At 38.5% G+C, this 27,238-nt stretch overlaps 1 protein-coding gene across 5 annotated transcripts in view; it reads left to right on the top strand.

The window, feature by feature from the left end:
* The window catches only part of SON (SON DNA and RNA binding protein), a 32,564-nt gene that overhangs the window by 3,917 nt on the left and 1,409 nt on the right, over positions 1-27,238 (top strand). For 2 of the 5 annotated variants that reach the window (XM_087418127.1, XM_087418128.1), the window contains exons 3-11: positions 1,227-7,097; positions 8,727-8,887; positions 10,823-10,969; positions 11,149-11,337; positions 18,540-18,650; positions 20,055-20,171; positions 24,395-24,542; positions 26,699-26,770; positions 26,872-26,987. In XM_087418127.1, coding sequence (XP_087274253.1) covers positions 1,227-7,097; positions 8,727-8,887; positions 10,823-10,969; positions 11,149-11,337; positions 18,540-18,650; positions 20,055-20,171; positions 24,395-24,542; positions 26,699-26,770; positions 26,872-26,987 — 6,932 coding nt within the window. Of the gene's footprint in view, positions 1-1,226; positions 7,098-8,726; positions 8,888-9,116; positions 10,648-10,822; positions 10,970-11,148; positions 11,338-11,438; positions 12,246-18,539; positions 18,651-20,054; positions 20,172-23,633; positions 23,714-24,394; positions 24,543-26,698; positions 26,771-26,871; positions 26,988-27,238 lie in introns of those variants that run through there. The other 3 variants (XR_015548714.1, XM_087418129.1, XM_087418130.1) reach the window with 3 other exon arrangements.

Here is a 27,238-nt window from a genome sequence, read left to right as displayed (position 1 = left end):
ATTTATGATTGATCACAAAGATAACAGTGTCTTCGTTTAGTTTTGCAAATGGGGGTGTGTGTTATGGTTTCTTATTTTTTTTTGTTTTTATTTTTGGTATAGAGTATGGTAAAAAAGTGTAGATTTTAGCTATACCTAGATGCATGGCTCTGGCAACTTTTTCCTGATTGAAATATAACTTAGCTAGTATTTGCTGCTTATTAAACAATTAACAGAAAATTGTTAGTTTGCTTTGGAATAGGTCTTGTCATGTGTTGATTCATTTTTTCCATGATCTTGATGGCATGGATTTCTGATCAGCTTTTTCTGTGACCACTAAGATTTATTAATTTGATGTTGGCATCAGCGTAAATCCCATCTGGTTGTAGAATGGAATTTATCCACTTTCTCTTTCAGATATGCAAATTGCAGTGTTGTTAAGTTACATGTTAAGGGCTGTAAGAATTTCCTTCCCAAATTACTGTATTATTTTCTAAGTAGATACGTTAAAGTTATGTTAGTAATTTTAGAAGAGTATTGGGGGAAAAGGTCTTATTTTTGTTAGAATGTAACATGGGTATGATAAGATAAAATTCAAGTTCAGACCTTTGTAAACTATATAAAAGCAGTCACTAGTGTTTCTTGAGGGCTTACTGTGTGCCAGGCATTGTTCAGTGTATTTTGTATGTTTTAGCTCACTTCGTCCTCTACTCTAGGAGACACAGAGTGTTAGTAATTTGGCCAAGTCCATTCATCTAGTGAGTGGTGGATTGATTCAGGATCCAAAAGCAAGACAGGCTGTTCCACAGCCAGTGCCATGTTGCTTCCTGTATAAATAGGGGTTATAAAATAGTCATAAAAATTATTTAACATGGGTATTTTTCAAAGAAATTCTAGCGGTAATGTGAAAGATACTCATCTATAAGTGTAGTTTAAAAGTAATTCACTATAATTTGAGAGCTGGAGAAAATACTCATTTTAAATGAATTTAATAAAACATATCTTAATGTAGTTTCAAAAGTTTTTGTGATCAACTAATAACTTATTTTTAACCCAGGCTGTAGTTGTGGAAAGAAATATAGGAAAAGTATCAATCTTCAGGTGATTGGTTTATGGAAAATAGTTTTTAACAAGAAATGTTATGCAATGGTGTTTTAATGTGGAATGTGAATCTTGGCTTATATGATTTATGTAAATGTACTTTGGGGAATGTTTGATAAATTGAAATTGATTTCCCTTAATTTCAGACTTGAAGGAGGCCTCCAGAAAAAGCAGATGTGTGTCTGTACAAACAGATCCTACTGATGAAATTCCCACCAAAAAGTCAAAGAAGCATAAAAAGCACAAAAATAAAAAGAAGAAAAAGAAGAAAGAAAAGGAAAAAAAGTATAAAAGACAGCCAGAAGAATCTGAATCAAAGCCGAAATCACATCATGATGGGAACATAGATTTAGAATCAGATTCCTTTTTGAAGTTTGATTCTGAACCTTCGGCTATGGCACTGGAGCATCCTGTAAGAGTGTTTGGCCTATCTGAGACCATTGAATCTCCTGCAGTTGTGCTAGAACCTCCTATAGTATCAATGGAGGTATCAGAGCCACACACCTTAGAAACTCTGAAGCCAACCACAAAAACTGCAGAACTATCAGTTGCATCTACATCAGTAATCTCAGTGCAGTCAGAGCAGTCTGTGGCAGTAATGCTGGAACCATCCATGACAAAGATTGTGGATCCCTTTGCAACAGCACCAGTGCCTACTACAACAGTAGTGCTGAAGTCATCTGAGCCAGTTGTAACAATGTCAATGGAGTATCAGATGAAGTCTGTGCTGAAAACTTTGGAGAGCACACCTCCAGAGCCATCAAAGATCATGTCGTTAGAGCCTCCAGTAGCACAAGTGCTCGAGCCATCAGAAACCCTTGTGGTACCATCAGAGACACCTACTGAGGTACACCCAGAGCCAAGCACATCAACAACAATGGATTTTCCAGAGTCATCTGCAACTGAAGTGCTCAGATTGCCAGAGCAGCCTGTAGAAGTACCATCGGAGATTGCAGATTCATCCATGACAAGACCACAGGAGTTGCTGGAGCTGCCCAAGACCACAGCGTTGGAGCTGCCGGAGTCGTCGGTGGCCTCAGCGATGGAGTTGCCGGGGCCACCTGCGACCTCCATGCCGGAGTTGCAGGGGCCCCCTGTGACTCCAGTGCTGGAGTTACCTGGGCCCTCTGCTACCCCGGTGCCAGAGTTGCCAGGGCCCCTTTCTACCCCAGTGCCTGAGTTGCTAGGGCCCCCTGCGACAGCAGTGCCTGAGTTGCCGGGGCCCTCTGTGACATCAGTGCCACAGTTGTCGCAGGAATTGCCAGGGCTTCCAGCACCATCTGTGGGGTTGGAGCCACCACAGGAGGTACGAGAGCCACCTGTGATGGCACAGGAGTTGCCAGGGCTGCCTGCGGTGACAGCAGCAGTAGAGTTGCCAGGGCAGCCTGTGGTAACAGTAGCAATGGAGTTGACCGAACAACCTGTGACGACGACAGAGTTGGAGCAGCCTGTGGGGATGACAGCGATGGAACATCCTGGGCAGCCTGAGGTGACAACGGCAACAGGGTTGCTGGGGCAGCCTGAGGCAGCGATGGTGCTGGAGTTGCCAGGACAGCCAGTGGCAACGACAGCGCTGGAGTTGTCAGGGCAGCCTTCGGTGACTGGGGTGCCAGAGTTGCCAGGGCTGCCTTCGGCAACTAGGGCACTGGAGTTGTCGGGGCAGCCTGTGGCAACTGGGGCACTGGAGTTGCCTGGGCAGCTCATGGCAACTGGGGCACTGGAGTTCTCGGGGCAGTCTGGGGCAGCTGGAGCACTGGAGCTTTTGGGGCAGCCTCTGGCAACTGGGGTGCTGGAGTTGCCAGGGCAGCCTGGGGCGCCAGAGTTGCCTGGGCAGCCTGTGGCAACTGTGGCGCTAGAGATCTCTGTCCAGTCTGTGGTGACAACGGAGCTGTCAACGATGACCGTGTCGCAGTCCCTGGAGGTGCCCTCGACGACAGCGCTGGAATCCTATAATACGGTAGCACAGGAGCTGCCTACTACATTAGTGGGGGAGACTTCTGTAACAGTAGGAGTGGATCCTTTGATGGCCCAAGAATCCCATATGTTAGCTTCTAACACCATGGAGACCCATATGTTAGCCTCCAACACCATGGACTCCCAAATGCTAGCGTCTACTACCATGGACTCCCAAATGCTAGCGTCCACTACCATGGACTCCCAGATGTTAGCCTCTAGCACCATGGACTCCCAGATGTTAGCAACCAGCTCCATGGACTCCCAGATGTTAGCAACCAGCTCCATGGACTCCCAGATGTTAGCAACCAGCTCCATGGACTCCCAGATGTTAGCAACCAGCTCCATGGACTCCCAGATGTTAGCAACCAGCTCCATGGACTCCCAGATGTTAGCAACCAGCTCCATGGACTCCCAGATGTTAGCAACCAGCTCCATGGACTCCCAGATGTTAGCAACCAGCTCCATGGACTCCCAGATGTTAGCAACCAGCACCATGGACTCCCAGATGTTAGCAACTAGCTCTATGGATTCCCAGATGTTAGCATCTGGCACTATGGACTCTCAAATGTTAGCTTCCGGCACCATGGATGCTCAGATGTTAGCGTCTGGTACTATGGATGCCCAGATGTTAGCATCTAGTACCCAAGATTCTGCTATGTTGGGTTCAAAATCTCCTGATCCCTATAGGTTAGCTCAGGATCCTTACAGGTTAGCTCAGGATCCGTATAGGTTAGGTCATGACCCTTATAGGTTAGGTCATGATGCCTACAGGTTAGGGCAGGACCCCTATAGATTAGGCCATGATCCCTACAGACTAACTCCTGATCCCTATAGGATGTCACCTAGACCCTATAGGATAGCACCCAGGTCCTATAGAATAGCCCCCAGGCCATATAGGTTAGCACCTAGACCCCTGATGTTAGCATCTAGACGTTCTATGATGATGTCCTATGCTGCAGAACGTTCCATGATGTCATCTTATGAACGCTCTATGATGTCTTATGAGCGCTCTATGATGTCCCCTATGGCTGAGCGCTCTATGATGTCAGCCTATGAGCGCTCTATGATGTCAGCCTATGAGCGCTCTATGATGTCTCCTATGGCCGAACGCTCTATGATGTCAGCTTACGAGCGCTCTATGATGTCAGCTTACGAGCGCTCCATGATGTCCCCGATGGCTGACCGATCTATGATGTCCATGGGTGCCGACCGGTCTATGATGTCATCGTACTCTGCTGCTGACCGGTCTATGATGTCATCGTACACTGCAGCTGATCGATCTATGATGTCATCTTATACTGCTGATCGTTCAATGATGTCTATGGCAGCTGATTCTTACACTGATTCTTATACTGATACATATACGGAGGCATATATGGTGCCACCTTTGCCTCCTGAAGAGCCTCCAACAATGCCACCATTGCCACCTGAGGAGCCACCAATGACACCACCGTTGCCTCCTGAGGAACCACCAGAGGGTCCGGCATTACCTACTGAGCAGTCAACATTAACAGCTGAAAATACTTGGCCTACTGAGGTGTCAGCATTACCTCCTGAAGAGTCTGTACCGCTGCCTGAACCTCCCCTGAGTCAAAGTGAGATTTCAGAACCTTCGGCAGTGCCTGCTAATTATTCATTGTCAGCATCAGAGCCTTCAGTGTTAGCATCAGAGGCTACTGTGACTGTTCCAGAACCACCACTAGAGCCAGAGTCTTCGGTTATGTCAATACCTATGGAGTCTGCTGTAGTTGCAGAAGAACATGAGATTGTTCCAGAGAGACCAGTGACTTATGTGGTGTCTGAAACTCCCATAATGTCAGCTGAACCAACTGTGTTAACATCAGAGCCTTCTATTATGTCAGAGACAGCAGAAACCTTTGATTCCTTGAGAGCTTCAGGACGTGTTGCTTCAGAGATGTCTGTGTCCCTGTTGGAGCCTGCAGTAACTATTCCAGAGCCATCACGGAGCACTCTAGAGCTGCCAGCCACAGCTGTCTCAGAGCTACCAGCTGGGGCTGCCCTGGAGCCCCCAGCAGTGGCTGTCATGGACCCTCCATCCGTGGCTGTCCTGGACCCACCAGCTGACACTGTCCCGGAGCCTCTGGCCTTGGCTAAGCCAGAGCATGTTACCATTCCTATGCCAGTTGTTTCTGCCCTGGAGCCTACTGTTCCTATCCTGGAACCAGCAGTGTCTGTCCTTCAACCTAACATGATTGTTTCAGAACCCTCTGTTTCTGTCCAGGAATCCATTGTGACAGTTTCAGAGCCTGCACTTACTGTTGTGCAGCAGACTCAAGTAATACCAACTGATATGGTTTTAGAGTCTACACCAATGATGCTGGAGTCTAGTGGTATAAAAGGAATGAATTTACTGTCTGGTGATCAAAATCTTGCTCCAGAAATTTGCATGCAGGAGATTCCTATGCATTCAGATGAAGAGCCACATGCTGAAGGACACCTAAAGAATGACTCTTATGAAAATGAACATGGTGTAAATATAGACCTTAATATAAATAATCATTTAATTGCTAAAGACATGGAACCTAACACAGTGTCTGCTATCAGCACTGGTGCTGTTGGTGAAATTGGTGAAGAGAAAATTTTGCCCACCAGCGAGACGAAACAATGTACAGTATTGGATACCTGCCCTAGTGTTAGTGAAACTGATGGAGGAGGAGCGCTATCTTCTACTGGTCCCCTTGCTCTTGAACCTGAAGCAGTGGGAACTAGTAAGGGTATTGAATTTGCCACGGCATTTGCTCTTAGTTCAGGTAGTAAATATGATGTTGAAGTATCTTTGACTACACAAGATATTGACCATGACATGGTAATTTCCACCAGCCCCAGTGGTGGTAGTGAAGCTGACATAGAGGGACCTTTGCCTGCTAAAGATATTCATCTTGATTTACCATCTAATAATAATTTTATTAGTAAGGATGCAGAAGGACCATTACCTATAAAAGAGAGTGACCAGACATTAGCAGTTGCTCTCAGCCCTAAAGAAAGTAGTGGAGAAGATAAAGAAGTACCTCTCCCAACTAAAGAGATATTGTCTGATTCAGGATTTTCTGCCAATATTGACGATATTAATGAAGCAGATTTAGTGAGACCATTACTTCCTAAGGACATGGAACGTCTTACAAGCCTCAGAGCTGGTATTGAAGGACCTTTACTTGCAAGTGAAGTTGAACGTGACAAATCTGCTGCCAGTCCAGTTGTAATTAGTATACCAGAAAGAGCTTCAGAGTCATCTTCAGAGGAAAAAGATGATTATGAAATTGTTGTAAAAGTTAAGGACACACATGAAAAAAGCAAGAAAAATAAGAACCGTGACAAAGGTGAGAAAGAAAAGAAAAGAGACTCTTCATTAAGATCTCGAAGTAAGCGTTCCAAGTCATCTGAACACAAATCACGCAAGCGCACCAGTGAGTCTCGTTCTAGGGCAAGGAAGAGATCATCTAAGTCAAAGTCTCATCGCTCTCAAACACGTTCACGGTCACGTTCAAGACGCAGGAGGAGGAGCAGCAGGTCAAGATCAAAGTCTAGAGGAAGGCGATCTGTATCAAAAGAGAAGCGCAAAAGATCACCAAAGCACAGATCCAAGTCCAGGGAAAGAAAAAGAAAAAGATCAAGCTCCAGGGATAACCGGAAAACAGTTAGAGCTCGAAGTCGCACCCCAAGTCGTCGGAGTCGGAGTCACACTCCGAGTCGCCGAAGAAGGTCTAGATCTGCGGGGAGAAGGAGCTTTAGCATTTCTCCAAGCCGCCGGAGCCGCACCCCAAGCCGCCGGAGCCGCACCCCAAGCCGACGGAGCCGCACCCCAAGCCGACGGAGCCGCACCCCAAGCCGACGGAGCCGCACCCCTAGCCGACGGAGCCGCACCCCTAGCCGTCGGAGAAGATCCAGGTCTGTGGTGAGAAGACGAAGCTTCAGTATATCACCAGTCAGATTAAGGCGATCACGAACACCCTTGAGAAGAAGGTTTAGCAGATCTCCTATCCGTCGTAAACGATCCAGGTCTTCTGAAAGAGGCAGATCACCTAAACGTCTGACAGATTTGAGTGAGTCATTTTAAAATTTAATGGTATTGTAATAGAGAATGATTTATTTATTTATTTATTTATTTTAAAGATTTTATTTATTTATTTTTTCCCCCCAAAGCCCCAGTAGATAGTTGTATGTCATAGCTGCACATCCTTCTAGTTGCTGTATGTGGGCCCGGCCTCAGGATGGAGGGAGAAGTGGTGCCTCAGTGCGCGCCCGGGATCCGAACCCGGGCCACCAGCATCGGAGCGCGTGCACTTAACCACCAAGCCACGGGGCCGGCCCTAGAGAATGATTTAAATCTGAGTTTTTTCTGATCTTTAAGTCAAATGGAATATTTTGGGTTATTGGTTTAGGATAAATATTTCTGTCTTTAAATTTTTTAAATTAGATTAGCTTGTGTTTAGAAAATGTGAGGATAAGTACATTTGTAATTAGAGTTAAGAAGACCTGCTTTGGAGTATATTAGAACCAAGGTGTTTGCATACTTGAATGTTTTATTTTGCTTGAACCATCTTCCATCACTAAAAATGAAAAGTAGAAGTCTAGTTAAAGTCATGGCTAGTATATTGTCAGACTGTTACTGTATGTATTCCAACATGGATCTTTGCAAATAAGCCTAAAATTACAATGTTTGTTTATTAATAAGTTATGTGTCTTAAAATGGCAGTACAGGACTGTGAAATGTTTGTGAGGGTAATTCTGATTGGTATAATGGGTAATGGAAGTGAGTAGGGAATTTTGTTTGTGGGGAGTCATTTACCTGAGTAGCTGATACTAGCAAAATAAAGTGAAATTTACTTAAGTGATTTTAATAATCTGCCTTACTTTAAAAATAAAAAGTGCTCTAATTTCCCCTGATGTTAAGAAGTGTGCAGAGATGATTAAAACTTGATGGATAATACATGACCACCTGCAATAATAGTGGAAATTTATTGTTATCCCAGTATATTGGACATTTTCAGGTCAGAGTTGTCTAAAGAAAAAGAGTGTAAGAGAACAATAGGGGGAGTACATTCAGTTCGACAAAAGGTTTCTGAGTTCTTTTTTTATTCAAAACAAAAGAACAGTATGTAATTTCTGAAGTGATTACAAGTTAGTAGAGAAGACGTGGATAAAATGCATATGTGTCTTTTTTACCAAGTAGTAAAACTGCCAAACAGCAGAATGTGATGATTGCTCTAAGTACTGGTATAGGTAAGGCACTTTGGCAGCACCGTGGAGAGAAATATTAAATTCTGACTTAAGACTTGTTAGAAGAGGTGGCAGTTGAACTTGGGCTCAGAGTGTGATTTAAAATGTTGTCAGAGATTAAAGGGAAGGTAATTTAAGGACATAATTTTGGAGAATAAAGTATAGTAGGCTTTGGCAGGTGTGTGTCTTAGAGTGTGTGGCAAGGTGATCATTTATTTAAGTTGTATAATTCAGCTATTTTGTATAGTAATTGAATGGGAAGCTAAATGTGGATGTAATTCTTTAAATAGAGGGCATTCCCTGAAAAACTTTGAGTGAAAGAGTGATTTGATCACAGCTATAAGTTAGGGCAGAAAATCGATGCCTTTAGTTTTGTTAGCATATAAAACTTAAGATAATAGAAAATGTACAGCCTTTTAGGAAAACTGCTTCTTATATTTTTCCTCTTACAGATAAGGCTCAATTACTTGAAATAGCCAAAGCTAATGCAGCTGCCATGTGTGCTAAGGCTGGTGTTCCTTTACCGCCAAACCTAAAGCCTGCACCTCCACCTACAATAGAGGAGAAAGTTGCTAAAAAGTCAGGAGGAGCTACTATAGAAGAACTAACTGAGGTAAGCAAGACAGAATTTGTTTTCATTCTTAAATGGATTATTCCAGTGATGTTGAGTCTGGAGCGTGCCAAAACCCGAATTGTGGGCTGAACTGATAATGGCTGGCACCGAGTGGCCAAAACCCGAAATACAGATGTGGCAGCGGCAGAAGCTCTGTTTAGCAGGCCATTATCCGGGATGGCTAAGCTCCGCTAGCTAAAAGTTACTTCCCATTACTTTTGCTTTCCAGTTTTAGAAGCCAAACTGACTGAGGAGTGGGACGGTTCGTTTGAATGGAGGAGGTGTTGAGTGAGCAACACGCAGAAGCTCGCCTACAGTTTCGTTTCCATTCACGACGTGTTCACTGATCGCCACGAGTGTACTGCATATACGCAAAGACACAGACAATCTTCAGAAATGATCTTTTGCCACCGGAGCTTGGAAATTAATGAGAATAGCTGGCCATTGCCTGAAAGGAACTTCTTTCGCATCAACATTTCGGGTTTTGGCTGTTTGGTACCAGCCATTGGTGATAATGGCCAGCCATTATCAGTTCTTCCTGCGGTTCGGGTTTTGGCAGTAACATATATATTTTAAACACATTTTTGTTTTTAAGAATTTGATCTTTTCAATTGAGGCTTTTGTTTTTGGCTTTGTTTTGTTATTAATGTTATTTTTGTTTTTTGGGGGAGGGGGGAGGGAGGATGCTGAAATATTGCTGCTAGGATCCAGAAATATCACACTGTTTCATATATTGAAACTTGTTGTTGGCTAGCCTTATGCCAGCCTGCCATTGTCAATATATTCTGTTCTCCTTGGTTACAAGCTTGGTATACTCTGTGTTTTTGGCTAAATGAGCTTTTTATCCTATTGTAATATTTTCAATTGATAATGGATGTGACAAATTCTGCTTGTATAGAGACAAGTCCACCCAGACTTACTCTGACCTTTTTATAAAGCCAGGTAACGGAGTCTGTTCCTTTGCTTCTCAGGAAGGAATTGACTTTGCTTTTTGTGTCAGACCTCATCAGTTGAACCTTCTCCATCATGCCTTATTTTCCATTCTTGAGTTCTATTCCTTTAGAGACTCAACCTACAAAACATTTATGGAGAGACACGTTGCTATCTAACCCAGTCACACGTTTCAGATCTTTTATTTTACCATACGTTTGGGGGATCATTAATTTCTTAATCTGTTTCCTCACTTAGATTTATTACAATATGAATTACAACTCTTTGTTTTTTTTTAATTTAAGGACCTAGTAAAGGCTTTCATTGCTTGCTTATCAAATCCAAGCTCCTTATCCAAGACCTTGTGAACACTTAGTATTTCCCTATATGTTTTTAGCCTCATCTTCAGCCCTCTTGTCCCTTCTAATAAGTTTCTTCTCACCTTTTTACCACCACCTAACTAGGATGACTTTCTTTTCCTTTCCCTGCCAGTCTTTGTTCTTAACTATGAAAATCTGGCTTAGAACTCTTCAAGGAATATCCCTTGATTATCAAATTCTTCCTGATTCTGTTCTCTCTTAGGCTTTTGTTCTTTCAGCACTTATGTACTCAGTTTGTATTATATCAGTTTGCACTTGTTAATTGTGTTGCTCTGTAAAAGCGTTCCTCAGTTATCTCATGTGTATGTATTCCGTCTCTTGAACTAGACTGTAAGCTCCTTGGGAGCAGGGACCATGTCTTCTACTTTTTTTTTTTGTATTCCCTGGACAGTGCCCAGTACAGTGCTCTGCACATAGTAGGTGCTCAATAAATGTTGTTGACTGACTGACCACCTAGAGTGTGTTTAAATCATAGCTAATAAGCTAAGTGACCCATCTAGAACCTCTCATTAATCTTGTCTTACTTTTGAAAGTTGATTTTGTGTAGTTTTGATTCTCTTAAGAAATTACATGTTATTCTACATAAAGTGTAAGATTTATCTTTTGTTTGTTTTTATTTTTTAAGAAATGCAAACAGATTGCACAGAGTAAAGAAGATGATGATGTAATAGTGAATAAGCCTCATGTTTCGGATGAAGAGGAAGAAGAACCTCCTTTTTATCATCATCCCTTTAAACTCAGTGAACCCAAACCCATTTTTTTCAATCTGAATGTGAGTATTAGTGTTTATGGATTGATGAAACAGCACAGCTTACGGAACTAGTTAAGTAAAGCTCAAATGGAATTTAGTTCTTTAATTTTTGGTTTAAATAGTGTGAGAAATAATGAACAAAATAATTTTCAGATGTTGAAAAATCTCTTGTTTTAATTAAGAAATACATTATTTTTTAGATTGCTGCGGCAAAGCCAACTCCACCAAAAAGCCAGGTAACATTAACAAAAGAATTTCCTGTGTCATCTGGATCTCAACATCGAAAAAAAGAAGCAGATAGTGTTTATGGAGAGTGGGTTCCTGTAGAGAAAAATGGTGAAGAAAACAAAGATGATGATAATGTTTTCAGCAGCAATTTGCCCTCTGAGGTAAGTAAGAGGAATATTATGTATTTTTCCTTTTTTATACCTGAATCTGCCATTTTATTGTTATTTTATATCTGATTTGGATTCTGTTTCACTCTTCTTAGGGCCGGGTTAAACGGCAGGGCCGGGTTAAACGACAGATGAAACAACCCGCAGCTTCTCATTTGACAGTAACTCGATGCAATTCACTTTGTGGAACCAAGCCACAAAGTGAAAAGCATCGAATTGCAGAGAACAGTGTTGTCACATCCCTACCCAACATTGGGCCCTCCTTGCACTTGTGGGAAGGTAGCCCAAGGTACAACTATTTAGCTTCCCGTTTTGCTTCAAGGCTCTATAGTTCTAGATTTTGGTGGTAGCAAATTTACTGGGTGGAGGGATTGAGCAGAGAGAGGCAGATCCTCAGGTTCAACACAAGAACTGGATTGGAAAAGGTCATTGTAGGCTGATGTGAGCATCTTGGATACATAGCCCATTGCCTTTAAATAATGGTAATTTGTTACTATTTCTCTGGGTTGTTTGTCAGATAGCCTTTAATTTTAATCATTTTCCCTTCCCTGTGCTACCTTGGCCCTTTTGAATTCTTGTGTTTAACCTAATGCTCAGCCTTGGTACTCCATTTCCCTTCTCCTTCCCCTCTTTGCCACTATTAAAAAGTTGGAGAAGTGGAATTCACACCTTAATTTCCACGAGGCTATAGTTGTATCTTGTCAAAATGACGCAGTAATAACACCAAGTGTCAAAACAACCCCATTAAAATGCTGCCTGATTAAATAATGTGCTGCTAAATAGAGTGCACATGAAAACAGCAAGACTGTATATATATGTAAATATATATATATATCTGTATCTTTGTATGTATCTCTGTATCTGTACCTTTGCTGTATCTTTTAATAAACAGTTTACTTTTATTTAACTTGTTGTGCAAAATCACGCTTGGGGGATCTGGGAGGGTGGAGACTTACTAGGGGGGTGGGAGTTTTAAATGATACCATAGACTAGTCATCACCTCTTGCCCTTGGTTTCGGAAGCCAAGACATTTGTCCAAGGACTGGACTAGATATCTGATGCCCTTACAATGTGGGACTTCTTCCCTACTTCTTTTCTTGCAGTTCTGGGATATATGTAAGTCAGAGAGACCTGTACTCTTCACCTTCAGGTTCCCTTCATTGGCCATATCATCTTCCACTAAACACCTCCAATATTACAAATCCTGTATATAAAATCAGAAAGTGAACAGAACCCAAATCAGAAACGTTTTTGCTAGTATTTTTTTCCCCTGAATGATTCACAGGCGACATGGTCACTGTTTTTGTTTTTGTTTTTGTTTTTTTTGACCGGCATTTTAAGAGAGATCAAATTCTATACAGTGAAGCTGAACATGATAACTAGCCAATGCAACTTACAGTCACCGGTGATGATCTATGTTTACCTGAGGTTCAACAATTAAAGCAAGTTATACCATCACCAGTGAGGGAGGGATAGCTGGTTTGGACAATATTTGAGTGAAACCAGTTGAGTAGCTCAGTTGCTAATCCCCAAATCAGGCTACCTGCACATGTGAAGAGGGCAAAGGTTAATTGACATTTGCAACTGACTTAAATCTTCTAGTAGCTGAATATAAACCATGCCAAGAGGGCTGAACAAACTTAGTTAGAAATTCTGAGACACATGCTTTTAGTAATTTCTTGCAGACTAAGCATTTAACAGAGTTGGAAAAAACAGAGATTCTTATGTGAGAAAAATTTTCCAATGGAGTGAAGCCCTATAAATATTGCAAAATTCCAAGGGATCTTCCTGCAAAGATAAGTGACTATAACTATTTTAACTTCAGCTGAACATGAGGCAAGTGCTTAGTGAATCCTGATGATTATGTTTCTTTTGTGTGTATTTATATATATATATATCTGACATTCAGTACTCAGCCATTTTCAGTTTTAACACTGACAGTGTGGTGCCTTAGCCTTGTCTGTTATCAAAATTGATTGTCAGATTTTAATTAAAAGTTGGGGGGAATTATTCCAAAGGAATCCCAGGGGGAAAAGGTGGGTATTCAATTTTATTATAAGGAGTCTTTTATTAAAGCAGGAGAAAAAAAGATTCTGTTCAGAGGGCTAAATAAATGAAGCAGATTTCTCCTGAGGGAGGATATATACAACTACTTGATATCAGAACTCTTTAAGCTAGTTTCTTAGAAGATTAGACTCAAAAAAGATAATAGGTTAAGTTTAAGCAAAACAATCCCCAGATTTTAGGAGGAAAAGGGACAGGATTTTGTTTTGCTTTCAGGTCTCTGTACTTTTAGCTAGCAGTAATATTAAACACTTAGAGGAAATGTTCACAATATAAAATGTTTAATTCTAGTTATTTAGCTGTATCTTACAAATATATTTCTAAGATTAATGTATTATGTATCAGTGTTTGTGGAATACTATTGGTGACATTTTATGGGGGCATTGACCCCTTTGATTCCCTGTCAAGGGTTGAAATAAAGGCTTTATAGAGTAAAAGGAAAGTTCTTTTAAATGGTCAATATTTTAACTGAATAGTATTTTTTACTTTTTTTTTAACCTATCAGTCTTTCTCATTTTAATAAATATAAATGGAGTTTATGGTTCTTTAGTTTTGAGCATAAAACATGTAGGCAAAGATCACAGATTTTATCTCAGCTTTGCTATAATCCTACCAATTGTCTTGCACATGAGTGCTCTTTGACATAAGTATTGAGTGGATAGACGTGGATGGATCAACATAAGTCCATATCTTATGGAATATCAAGTCATCAGACTGTGTGCCCTACTGCCATAGCATCGTCTTCCTACCCAGAAGCCAGCCAGCATCATCCTCAGTAAGGAGTGACTGCAGAACCTTGACCATATTTGTGTGAATCTGATTTATAAATGATGAAATCAAAAATGTTGGAAAACTAATATTTTAAAAATTGTCCTTGGAGGCATTAATTCTTGGTAATAATGTTAGCAAAGGCTTATTGGGTAGAAGATTTATTTAAATGTAATATTTGACATAAAATTTCCTTGGGTTTATCATCAATCATAAATGTTTTAAAGGTCCAGAGGTAGCTCTCCATTAAGGTCTAGTGATTGCTTACATGTTAAGATAATTTTTCTCAGGCATTGTGCTTGGTTTGTATCATTGAAGAATATTTCCACATCCCAGTGGACCTAAAATTCTCTTACGTTTAGAAGCTCTACAGTTACAAAGCTTAGGGAAGCTAAGTTTTTGGGGGTAAGATGAAAATTTTAATTGGAAATTAAACACATAGGTCTTGGTGCTAGAATGTGTTAAGTACAGCCTTGTTATTCATTCTTCTCTTCTTAGATTCTCCTAGGTGATTAATACTGAATTTCTTTGAACCATGTAATAGATTGTGTTTTCCTGTTATAATTCATTTAGATTAAATGTATAAGTTATCTCAGAGTTGTACTAGAGAAGTTTATATGACATAATAAAAAGGTTCATCATTTTTTTAAAACTAGTCAAACGTAACTAAGACATTCTGTATTAGCATGGCTTTTGTTTTTGTAGTTGTCATTTTCTTTTCTATATGAACTTCTTTGTATTTTTTGCTAAGTGTCTTAAAATCATACTTTACATACAGGTCCGATGCTTTTTTTTTAGTTCTATTTTCTTATAATTAAAATTTTCCTTTTATACCTGAGATACCTACAATTGTAGAAAATAATTTTCATATTACAGGAGTTATTTTCCTTATCTGACTGACCCCCTCCTAATAATTCTCTTTAGCTCTTTTATATCCTTTCATTGACTTTCTACAGAAATACTTAAGGTACTTGTTGGGTAACAAAAAGGAGGAAGCAAATTGGCTTAGAAGAATTCTTTAAATGAAGAAGATACAGAAAGTACATGATTATAACTTAGGCCATGAAATGCATGTTGCCCATTATGTTATGTATTTCACTATTCCTGACACCTTTTCAGGTTATAGAAGTAGTAGTAATCCGCTTTGTTGCTAAAGTAGAGAAATGAAATAACTTGGACAGGTTTTTATTAATGTGAGAACTGGAATTATAATTCAGGACACCCTTTCATGTAGCTTTCACCTTTTAGACCAAGGCCTAGGGAAAAGGAAATTAAACATCCCCCCCCACCCCCCGTTATAATACCTAGAATATTACTACACAATCATAATTATACTTTATACATTAGGTAGAAAGTCTGTAGTGTATCACTGGAAACAAGGCTTGTTGATGACAACTCGATAATAGTATTCTATGGGATTTAAGATTCTTTTTTTCTCAGTTTTTAGAATGGCTTTTTAGCATCATTTTTTGGTACCGATTTCACACATTCCTGTTTCTGAGCAACATTAAAAGATGGTTAACGCTCTAAAGCTGTACTCTATAGTATAGTCCACTATATACACACACACATACATACTATATAGTCCAATATAGTGGTCACTAGCCACTGAAAAATCAGTTCCTTAATTGCACTAGTCACATTTCATAATGCTTATTAACTATCACTAGAAAATTCTGTTGGACAGTGCTGCTCTAAAGGGTAGTTGTGATAGTTTATGACTGTTGTAATACTGATATTTAACATTTGGTCTAGTCCTTGAATATTTGGGGATTATAGGTGGCTTTTTATTCATTATTGCATATCCTGAGTTACCTTGAGAACCTGGAAACATGGTTTGCTTTTTTTTGGAAACAAAAGTTTGCTTTTTTGATGCAAACTGTCAAGGATCCTTAAAAGGTTAAGATAATCCTGATTCACTCTATTTGGGTCTTTCTTCACATTAAAAAATATGAATATGAAGTTAATAGTCAAATTACTGTTTGGTAATAAAGTTTTGACGTGAACTTGCAGCTCCCTTGGTAAGCCTGTTGAAGACTAAATGAGGTTGTATTACCTCAGGATAAAAAACTAGTTGTAATTTTATCTAAAGTAAATTTTATTAAACATTAAGGTTTTGCTATATTAAAAATTTCTGTCAGAGTGAGATGTGAATTTAACATAAAATATTACTGAGATTTGAATGACGTTTCATCCTCAGGATAAATGATGAGGCATTTAGGTTACCTGCTTACTCAATAAAGCCTTAAAGAGAAAAAGTATGAAGATATAAAATGTCTTTGGAAGGATGAATTTACAGATACAGATATTCATTTGCTTTCCAGTTGGGAAGAATTAATTTTATTCTAGAGAATCTGGAGTTTTCACAGCCATTTTAACTACATTTTTATAGCTAATTTATAATTGGAAATTGGGGGTCAGGGCTTGGGATGGTGGGTAGATAAGATTTTTCCCAGTATTTCCTCTGAGTCTAGACTTTTTATGATAAAAAGCTATTATTTATACCTAAACACCTTAACAACTAGATTTATAGACTGCTGTGAAACCCAAAATAATTGCAAGGTTAATGAACAGTACTTGAGATATATTTGGTGGGCCTTCAAATATTACATCAATACTCCTACCTAATAGTTTTAGGAAACGTCTAAAGTAGGCCGAAGGAACATAAATTTTGACCTGAAATGTCTGGGTTCCCATTTAAAGTTTCAGCAGTTGATTAGAATTACAATAGAAGTAAGCGAAAAGTGAACATACTAAGTTTTTTAGTGTTTTGGTCTGACTTAGATTATTTCTTATGGGCCCCAGAAATATTCTAATTAGTGTGGATAATTTACTAATTTGACTAAGAAATTAAGATCTTTGATTCATGAGATCTGCAAACAGTCTAGCCAACAATTACAGAATGAATTCAGTTTAATTTTGCTTTCATTTTAAAAAGGCAATATATAAGAATCTATACTTTGTGGAAGAAAAAATTTAATTTCACTGGAGGAATATTATTAGGTGATTGAGTAAGATAACTAAGAATGATGGAGTGATTAAGGGGTTCTGAAGGTAGGAAAAGGAAGATTAGTAATCTTTATGCATGAAATAGAATTATTCACTCATAGTCACATACCCTTCTTTACTGTACAGGTCTTGTTCTTAAAAGAAGTATTTAAATGCAACACACAGTCAAATTATAGGTAGCCGTTACTTAGCTTTTTAAAAAATCCTTAGCTGTTAACTTTATTTACTGACTTACTTATATTGGTCATATCCATGCAATACTTACTAATCATTCTTTGTATATGAATATAGGAAAACCTTCCCATGTCAGATAAGCATTTTCCAAAAATGAATTTTCTTGGGTGAAATAACTAGACAATATTAATGGGTTAAGTCTTGTAAGAAGAAAAACAAGTGTTAAGAATTGGTGAGTTGATACAAATCAACCTGAGCTCTTAATATTAGAACAAAAAACATCAAATACTTAGTTGATAGGTTTTTCCTTGTGTGGTTGTGCCTTCCACAAATCTGACAAATTGGGAATTTGCTCCAAAGAGGAGAGGATTTACCTTCAAGAATTTTCCTGGACATTATGAAATATTTCAAAAAGTTAAACCATAAAGTCACCTCTGCTTAGCATAAGGTTTTTACAGGTAGAATATGAGCTTTGAAAAGAACAACTTACGATGTTTCAAATGTATCTTATTTTCAGTGTTTTAATTTATGTTATCCCAAAGAAGTATTTTAACTTCGATCATAAATGTATATACACTGAAAACAAAAGATTAATTTATTTATGTAATGAATATATTCTTTGAAGAAATTGAGTTCTTAAGACCAAACTATATCTGTGAGCAACACAAGAAGGTGAAAAGATGTGCAGATGAGTAAAGGAGAGATCCTTGACATGATATCGTTTTCTGCTTGCTTATTCAAGAACCTTGCTTATTGCTTCTGAAGGTTATGGTAATAATAAGTAGGGTAAAATGAAAACTGCTAATGAATATAAAATTAATAGTTCAAAAATAGTTGAAAAAATTCTTAGTTTACTATAAGTGACTATTTTGTTAGTGAAGGGTAGAGATTTTTAAATTCTTCATGGAACTTTCTACAGTCATAATTTGCTATAGTAGAAAATATGATGACATCAAATTTTGGGTTGAGTTTAACTGCTGCCTCTGATAACTTTGTAATTTAAATAATCCTTGTCTACTTTTTAAGGTTATTTTACCTTTTTGAATTTTCTCCCTACTTTACAAGATTATTGAAAGACTGTTAATTTGTTTTTGACATGTAGCAACTAAAGATAAGAGCACTTTTCAGAATGTAGGGGCTCTATTGTAATTTGAGATAATTATCTATGTTTTCTTTCTTAGCCTGTGGACATCTCTACAGCAATGAGTGAGCGGGCACTTGCTCAGAAAAGACTCAGTGAGAATGCATTTGACCTTGAAGCAATGAGCATGTTAAATCGAGCTCAGGAACGGGTATGTAGCAGTTTTAATGTCTGAATGAGAATTTTCGCTAATTAGATGGTTGTGACATAAGCAAAGTCTGTGGCGTGCTGTTGAAATGTAGGTCTTGGGCCGGCCCCGTGGCTTAGCGGTTAAGTGCTCGTGCTCTGCTGCTGGCGGCCCGGGTTCGGATCCCGGGCTTGCACCGACGCACCACTTCTCTGGCCATGCTGAGGCCGTGTCCCACATACAGCAACTAGAAGGATGTGCAACTATGACATACAACTATCTACTGGGGCTTTGGGGGTAGGGGGGAAATAAATAAATAAAATCTTAAAAAAAAAAAAAAGTAGGTCTTGATGTTGAAAATCCAGGAAAATAAATCATTTATCTTAATTAGCTAGTTTATTTTAAATGAAATCAGCTATTTGGGCCCTGATCATTCATTCAGTAAATGTTTATTGTGTACTGTGTGGCAGGATCTGTTGGAGAGAAATAAAAGAGAAAAAATTCCCTGCCCTCATAGAGTTTATAGTCTGGTCTATAAAAATAGCTAAGTGCCCATAATAGCCCTGTGAGATGTAACTCCTGTTATGAGTTCTTGTTTTCCAGTTGAGGAAACTGAGGTAAAGAGTGGTTAAGTGATGCCCAAGGTCACAAAACTAGAAAGTGAGGCAACTGGGATTCAAATCTAGACAGTCTGAGTCCAGAGTCTATGCTTTTAACAATAGACATCTTCTCTGTTTCTCTTCTACCTTTCTATGGTAGATCTGTGTGGAAACAATAAGTACATGTTCAGACAGATAGAAAATACGTTGCCTGACAATACCAGGCGTTCAGTAAATATACTTTGAATGAATGACAGCTGATTCTTCAACCATCACAATAAGTGCTGTGATTAATGTAGTGCACAATTTTTAAAGAAAGCTGTTTCATGTGTTTGAGTGAACCAATTTCCTGTATTTTATTGCTTTTTCAGCATATATCTTGAATTTACTCTGGATTTATAATATGTCAAAGAAAGTAATTAAAAGCTTAGGCTGTCATGACATTTATTAGAATGCATTTATATTAGATACATAAGCAGGAGGGCAGGGATCTTTTGCTATATGAGCTCTTTTCTATATTTTTCATGTATATGTGTGGTATTTTTAAAGAACGAGTTTTAGAGTTATGCTTTGAGTTGAGATATATCAAATCTTGTTATTAATGGGATTCACTCAATTTTATCAAACTGCTTCTTTGAAATATTTAGGAAAACAATTTTAAATATATATAAATTCAGTATATTGTTTTAAAAGTTGGATATTCAAGTCTATAATTAAGCCTTTTCAGGAACTAAATAAACCATTTCATTTAGAGAATTGTTAATACCAGTGGGATTTTAACTAGATAAGTAATTTTACTTAGTTAATTGAGCTATCTTCCTTTCTTCAGATTGATGCCTGGGCTCAGCTGAACTCTATTCCTGGCCAGTTCACAGGAAGTACAGGAGTACAGGTTCTGACACAGGAACAGTTGGCCAATACTGGTGCCCAAGCCTGGATTAAAAAGGTACACAACACAGGCACATACAAAAATCTCCAAGTACCAAGTTAAAATTTTTTAGAAAATGTTTTATTAAAACTGCACAAAGAGGCCAGTTTTACTCATAACCAAAGTCATGAGTAAATTTGGTATGTGTATGTACTCCAGGATGGACACTGAAGACGGACCTGATTCATGAGACAATGGCAAATGTATAAATATGGCTCAAGAGCCACTCAATTTATATCCTGAGGTTATTTGTATTGTTGCTGCTGCTGGTTTTTTTAAATTGTGTTTAATGCTAACAGTGTATCTCAGGTGCTGTTCAGAATATTCCACAGTTCCTGTTGGACTACTAATGATTTCAAAGCAGTGGTTCTCAAAGTTTTTCTCAACATGGGATACTTTATTACAGGTTTATTTTTGGTGGGCAGTATTTTTGGTGGATCACTGCCCCCAAGAGCCCTCTACCACCCTAATTTTCCATTCCTCTGTTCCTCTGCCCTTCTTTCCCTTTCCTTCGTGCCTGCACCCTCCTCTAAGGCTCCCTAGGCCCCTTTGCCTCACCCCTCTTGTGATCTCCAGCCTCAGGTCCCTGTGGTTGTCTGCTGTTGGTTACAGCAAGTGGTTGGGTGGACCCAGTATTAGCACTGCATGTGGTGATCTTGCCAGGGGACTGGAAGGCTGGGGGAGGATGGCTGGAGCGTGGGGTGGGCAGTGCTGAAGGGTGGTGAAGGGGGTGGGATGGAGATGAAGAAAACTATCTGTGGACCACCATTTAGGCCCTGGTGGCCTCTGGTGATCCACAGGCTCAATTTGAGAACCACTGATCTCATGAAAAAACAGGATATATAAAACTTAAATTCAAGGGAGAGGACGGACGCCTGGTGCTGTGAAGATGTAGGTGCTCCTGGTTTCAGATTCCTGCAGTGAGACCTGTGAACTCCACCTACGGCTGCCTCATTGTTGGGGGAGTCTTAGGTGGTTAAGAAGGGTTTTCTGAAGAAATGCATTCTGGTGAAGGGATGTGGCTTGGTTGGATGGGTGATGGGAAATTTATTTCAGGAGTACTGGCAACATAGCTGTGCTGAAACTGGGAGGCTGCATGGTCTAATGGATTGGGAAAGTTTCTTTATCCCGCTGTACTCCTGACTCCTTTTGTGATCATGGGCAAGTAATTACTTGGAATTTCAGTCTCCAATTGTCACGTGAAGACAGATCCTTACTACTCCCTTACAGGGTGGTAATCAATAATGTGGTGGGTACCTATAGAGAATTGCCATGAGTGCCACTGAATGAGATGAGTTTCTGAAAAATGAGATTTTTGGTTGCTTCAGACCTTTTAATATTGTAACATTTATTTCAGTTTTGATAGCATTATGTCTCGTGGTCCTCTTATTGACAAATTAATACAAAACATTATATATCCTCACTTTGCCTGCCAGTTTTGGGGGGAAATAGTTGCACTAATACGTGTATAGTGAGTACATGGTCAGATTCATTAAAAAATTACAACTTATGTAGTTTACTAGGGTTTGGTGTGGGGAAAAAAGATGAGAATCTAGCAAAATATTCTTAAGTTTGAATTAATTTTGGACTAATACAGTATTTACAATGTGAAAGTGATTAGTATAGTATTTGGAAAGTGGCTTTCATCTCATTGGGAAGAATTAGAAATGTACATCTATTTCTTCAACAGTTTAATTCTTTAATACTATTTAATCTTGAAGCTGAGTATTCAGTATTTCAGGAAGTTAGACTTGAAGCTTACATGGGTGTTTAGGTACGTAATAAATAGTCATGCACATGACTAGGTAGAAACTTATGAATGTGATTCCTTTGCAAAATTTTGGTCTTCATTTGTATAAAGTGCTGATGCATAATGCTTGTATACTTCTAAACATCATCATGTTAACATAACTTTTAAAAAGTGAATCTTTTACTGATTCACTTGGTACCCTGTAAACTTTCTCTTAATTTTTTTTTGATTTCCCATCTTGTAGGCAGTTGACTGATTTCAGATAATTTACATCATTTTAAATGTAAATATAATGTAAATTATTTTGATAAATTATCATGAGATAAAGACGTGTTCATTCATCAGGCCAAATTTTTAAATAATTACAGAAGAAAGCAATGCTTTTAGGAAAACTTCAATTTGTATGTTACTGAAGACTATTTGCTACTAATATAAATTAAGGAAGGAACATATTATTTATAAAAATGAGCCAGAACATGTGGAAAAGTCATTAGGCAACTGAAAAATCTTCATTGGCAAATATCACAAAACTGTCTACTTGTGTTCAGAAAACTTTTTCAATGATATTTTGGCTTTTCTTGCCTTGCTGTAGCCCAGCACACTCTTTATATATTAAAAATCCACATGAAATACCAACATTCTCCATTTTATGTTTTAGTTTGTTGCAGTATATTCTTAGATGAAAAAGAATGAGAGTTTTATTATTGTCAGTAGAACATTTTTAAATGGTTATTGATTTAAAATCTTTTCTGGATTGAAATGATTTGAGCATGACCCTGATGAATATTATTTACCATCATAGTCTCATTAGATTAATCAGCCTTTTGTGAGCTGTATACACACTGGGGTAAAGAAACAGATGATAATATTAGAGAATGGAAGCAAAATCAGAAGCCTGGGTTATTTGGGGATTTGTATTCTACTCTGCACAGTTGCCCTTTTTTTTAGGAGTGTTTCCTGGAAAAGAGGGGCGGATGAACCTGGAAGTAAGTAAAAGTCATTCTAGGTGTGTAGCAACAAGGCAGTTGATATCCAAGCATCAGCTAACTTTTCTCTTTATACATCAACACTGCATGGCCTGCACCAAATAAGGAACTGAACCAGGGGTATATTTTTACCTCCACAGCTGCCTCCTTCCATCAGAGCACCTTGTTGAACTTAATGTCTAGTCACACATCATTGGCATGTTTTCTCCCCAGCATATAATTAAAAAGCTGGGGAAAAAATGAGATTATACGGTTTTACTATTGTGTAAAAACAAGAAACAAGATTTTAAAAGTTCATTGTTAACTTATCAATACAGGAACGATGAATGCCTACTATTTCCAGAGCTACCAAAATTTTTGACTCCCTCTGTTGATAAGTTAATGACTTTTGCTATATATTTCCTAGAGAATGTAAATCTAAAATTTAATAACAAGGGAAAATATGGCATGATTTGGAGATGTATGTTATTAATTTTTTTAAAATGGCTGTAAAGATCAACAGTAGAATTCAGTAGTTTTTTATCTGTACATGGATGCCCTTGAAAAAGAGGCATCACGTTATTTCTTAATGTGTGAAAATAATCGACCGTTGACCATGCTAATGTATATAGTTGTGCATCTTACGACATTAAGTGGTTTGCTGCTTTGATGGAAATTATGGTTCAGTGGGTTGGATACAAGAGAGATGACTGTTCACAGAATAACCTGTGAACTTTCACCCCTCTGTATGGAAACTTGTTTCAGGGCCAAATCCTTGTAGCTGTCTTCTTGCCCCGGTCAGTGCCAGCCCTACTATTCACAACACTGCTGCTACCGAGGCCTAGGTATGTAAACGTTTAAGGAGTTTTTTAAGTCTTTTAACATCAAGATAGGTTTTAAAAGAATTCAAATTCAGTATGGTGTAATTACAGGGTATTTTATGTGATTGTCTTCCATTTCTTAGTGTGTAAAGTTAATTTAAAGTGTTATCTTTCTGCTTCATAGGAATTTTCTAAGTAAAATATTAATACTTGCTTTATGGTAGAATGGGGAAGAAAACTTTGGATAATATCAGTATGCTGCTTCAGTGTCCAAACTATTTCAATGATTTTTGGGCTTTATTCATTAACTAGGTACACCTGGGACAATTAATACTATTCACTGTTTTAACATTGCCTTCTTTTTATTTTGCAAGCTAAGAAGAGATACCAGTGAACCTAAATAGTGGACGAAAACAGGAGTGTTCTCATTTTTTTTTTGGAGGGGGGCATGAGGGGCAATTGTTTTAAACCTGCCATTTATTTGCCTTATTTGACTTTTAAAATACTATTATGTTACTGTGAAAATAATTAGACCATACACACTACAGTATGTACATAAGTATAGAAGGATTTAAATTTAATTGCTATAATAACTATAACAGATCTAGAATAAAGTAAGATTTCTTTTTTTACAAAGTTACACTGAGTTTGTAGTCAAATTCTAACTGTAAAATGGGGACATTTTACCTTTCTTTCTTTGGATAGGATCAGTTCTTAAGAGCAGCCCCGGTAACTGGAGGAATGGGAGCCGTTTTGATGAGAAAAATGGGCTGGAGAGAAGGAGAAGGATTAGGAAAAAACAAGGAAGGAAATAAGGAGCCCATCCTAGTTGATTTTAAGACAGACCGAAAAGGTAACAGGTTTTTTTGGGAATGTTTATTATACGTCCTTTAACATTTAGGGTTTCATTACCTTCATATATTCTTTTGATGTCAGTAATCCTGAACTGGAGGCACTTCTTCTGGTGTATATATAGCTATTTGTTAGGAAAAAAAAGTTAAACTCATTTTCAGCAGCTTATATAAATATAGATAGAGACACTAATTTGAGCTTTTAAGAGTCGACCTTTGCTATGTATGTTTTCTGTCTCGGCTATTCTATCCCATATAGTCTCCATATTTCCTATTAGAATGCTATTTTGTCTTCACCTTATAAACCCTTTTTACCTGTTCCTCTCTTCTTGCTCAGTAATTGAGTTCTTTTGGGTTGGGGCTGCAGAATAGTAGACCAACTGCTGACCATCAGTGTTACCTCTTCATACTGCCGTGTTTGGGGCACCCTGGAACTGGTATCTCTGCCTGTATTTAGCTATTGTCCTCAGATACCTCGGGGTGGGGGTGGGGTCTATATAGCCTGCATGTAGTTGCTAAGTGTTAAAAATATACTTAGTGCTCATAGTTGCTAAGTGTTAAAAATATACTTAGTGCTCATAGATAACAGCCAATTGGTACCTTTTCAATAATTTCTTCCCTTGGAATAATGTCCTAAGTAGAATGACATGGGGCTGCCAGCTCAATGTGATTTCAATAGCTTAAGACTGATTTTTAGAAACTGGAATTTATTTTCCTTATCTTTGTAATCAAATAGAAAGTTGAAGTTAATGCAATTAAATTATTCTGTCTGAATGAATTTGGAAACTGACTAGCTCTGACCAAATTAGGTATTTTCAAAAATGTTTTGCATCAGAATTTCTACGTTGTCATCCATGTACAATACTGTCCTGCCACTTTATTTCAAATTGGAGGGAATTTATTGTAATAATGATACTCAGAAATAGGCTAGAAATAACATGAGACTCATCCTATGATGTAGTGTTAATTCAGAGTTTAAATCAGAAAAGGACATTGTGTTGATTGTCACATTATTATATTGCTTATATAAGTTGAACAGATTCTTTGTGGAGTAAAAGGTGGTTCATTGGGGGAAAAAGAAATCTGGATGCATTGTATAATTCCAGGGAACATTCTCTTTGGAACTGTGCAACATGGCCTGGGTGTGGGAAAGCATACTAGCAGAATTAGCAAAGAACTGGTTGAAGAATTCCTCCTAGGATAAATGGAAGTTGGGAAAGCATTGATTTTTGGATAGTAATATAGTTTAAACCCCTTTGGAAAAGGAGGTTAGGCAGTGAGGTTATGTTTGTCTTTTGAGAACCTCTCACATTTGATAAGCGAGAAAAGGCTTGTTTGCTGGGAAAAAATGGACCCATTTATGCACAGAGACAGCCCTTCTCACTTTTTTCTTTTTCGGTGGCCTAAAATCCTCACCTTTTGGGGAACATACTTAATTGAACATTATTATTTTTTTTTTAAAGATTTATTTATTTATTTTTGTGAGGAAGATTAACATCCATGCTAATCCTCCTCTTTTTGCTGAGGAAGACCGGCTCTGAGCTAACATCTATTGCCAATCCTTCTCCTTTTTTTTTTTGCCCCAAAGCCCTAGTAGATAGTTGTACGTCATAGTTGCACATCCTTCTAGTTGCTGTATGTGGGATGCTGCCTCAGTGTGGCCGGAGAAGCGGTGTGTCGGTGCGCGCCCGGGATCCAAACCTGGGCCGCCAGTAGCAGAGCACGCGCACTTAACCGCTAAGCCACGGGGCCGGCCCGAACATTATTTTTTAATGGATGGGAAACCTTTAGATACCACTTAGAATAAATAGCCACTACTTCTTAAACTCACAAAGAAACAGCCCTGGAGTTGATGATAACTATGGCGCTTAATTTGTATATATATTCACATATTCTTCTGTTTTCTGAATATTTTTTATACAGTTTCCAATACCAAGGTATATGAAAAAAAAAGTATAGATTTATATATTGAAACACAGCAATATAGAAGTCAAGGTGGATACAGAAATCAGTGGTAGTGGGAATTTGTTGAATATTTTATTTGAAGGCATAGATTGAAGTTCAGGTTCCTATAGAGGGAATTGCCATTTTGCTGTTATAATTTAAAATGATGCTTTGAAATTGATTCAGTGAACATTGACTTTTTTTTTTTTTTAAGGTCTTGTTGCAGTAGGAGAAAGAGCACAAAAGAGGTCTGGGAACTTCTCTGCTGCAATGAAAGATCTGTCAGGTGAGAGACACTTGCATTTCCTCTTGCCCATCCCCACACTGCATTCATAATCTGTTGCCACAGATGGTGGAAATAATAACTGGTTATTTTTTTCTCTGCAGGCAAACATCCTGTGTCTGCCTTGATGGAAATCTGTAATAAGAGAAGGTGGCAACCACCTGAATTTCTCTTGGTCCATGATAGTGGCCCTGATCATCGCAAACATTTTCTCTTTAGGGTAAATATGAATTTCTGCATTAATTGTATACATTTAATAACTTGATGACTTAATGTTAGAGGGTGAGGGATAAGCATTATAGGATCATAGGATTAATATATTGTTTGTGGGTTGGGGGTGTGTATATGTGTGGGTAGAGTGGTGGGGGTTTTAAACATTTAAGTATGCTTTAAATATGACCTGTAGTATACTGTTTTCAAAAATGTTGGAGGGAAGGATGTGGGCAAAATCTGGTGAGCAATTTGTTGACA

This window comes from Ceratotherium simum, chromosome 27, assembly GCF_057802395.1.
Source record: "Ceratotherium simum simum isolate JZ-2026a chromosome 27, ASM5780239v1, whole genome shotgun sequence".
In the NCBI taxonomy this organism is placed as follows: domain Eukaryota; kingdom Metazoa; phylum Chordata; class Mammalia; order Perissodactyla; family Rhinocerotidae; genus Ceratotherium; species Ceratotherium simum.
Note: the sequence above shows the minus strand (reverse complement) of the source record. Positions and strands in the feature narration are given on the sequence as shown.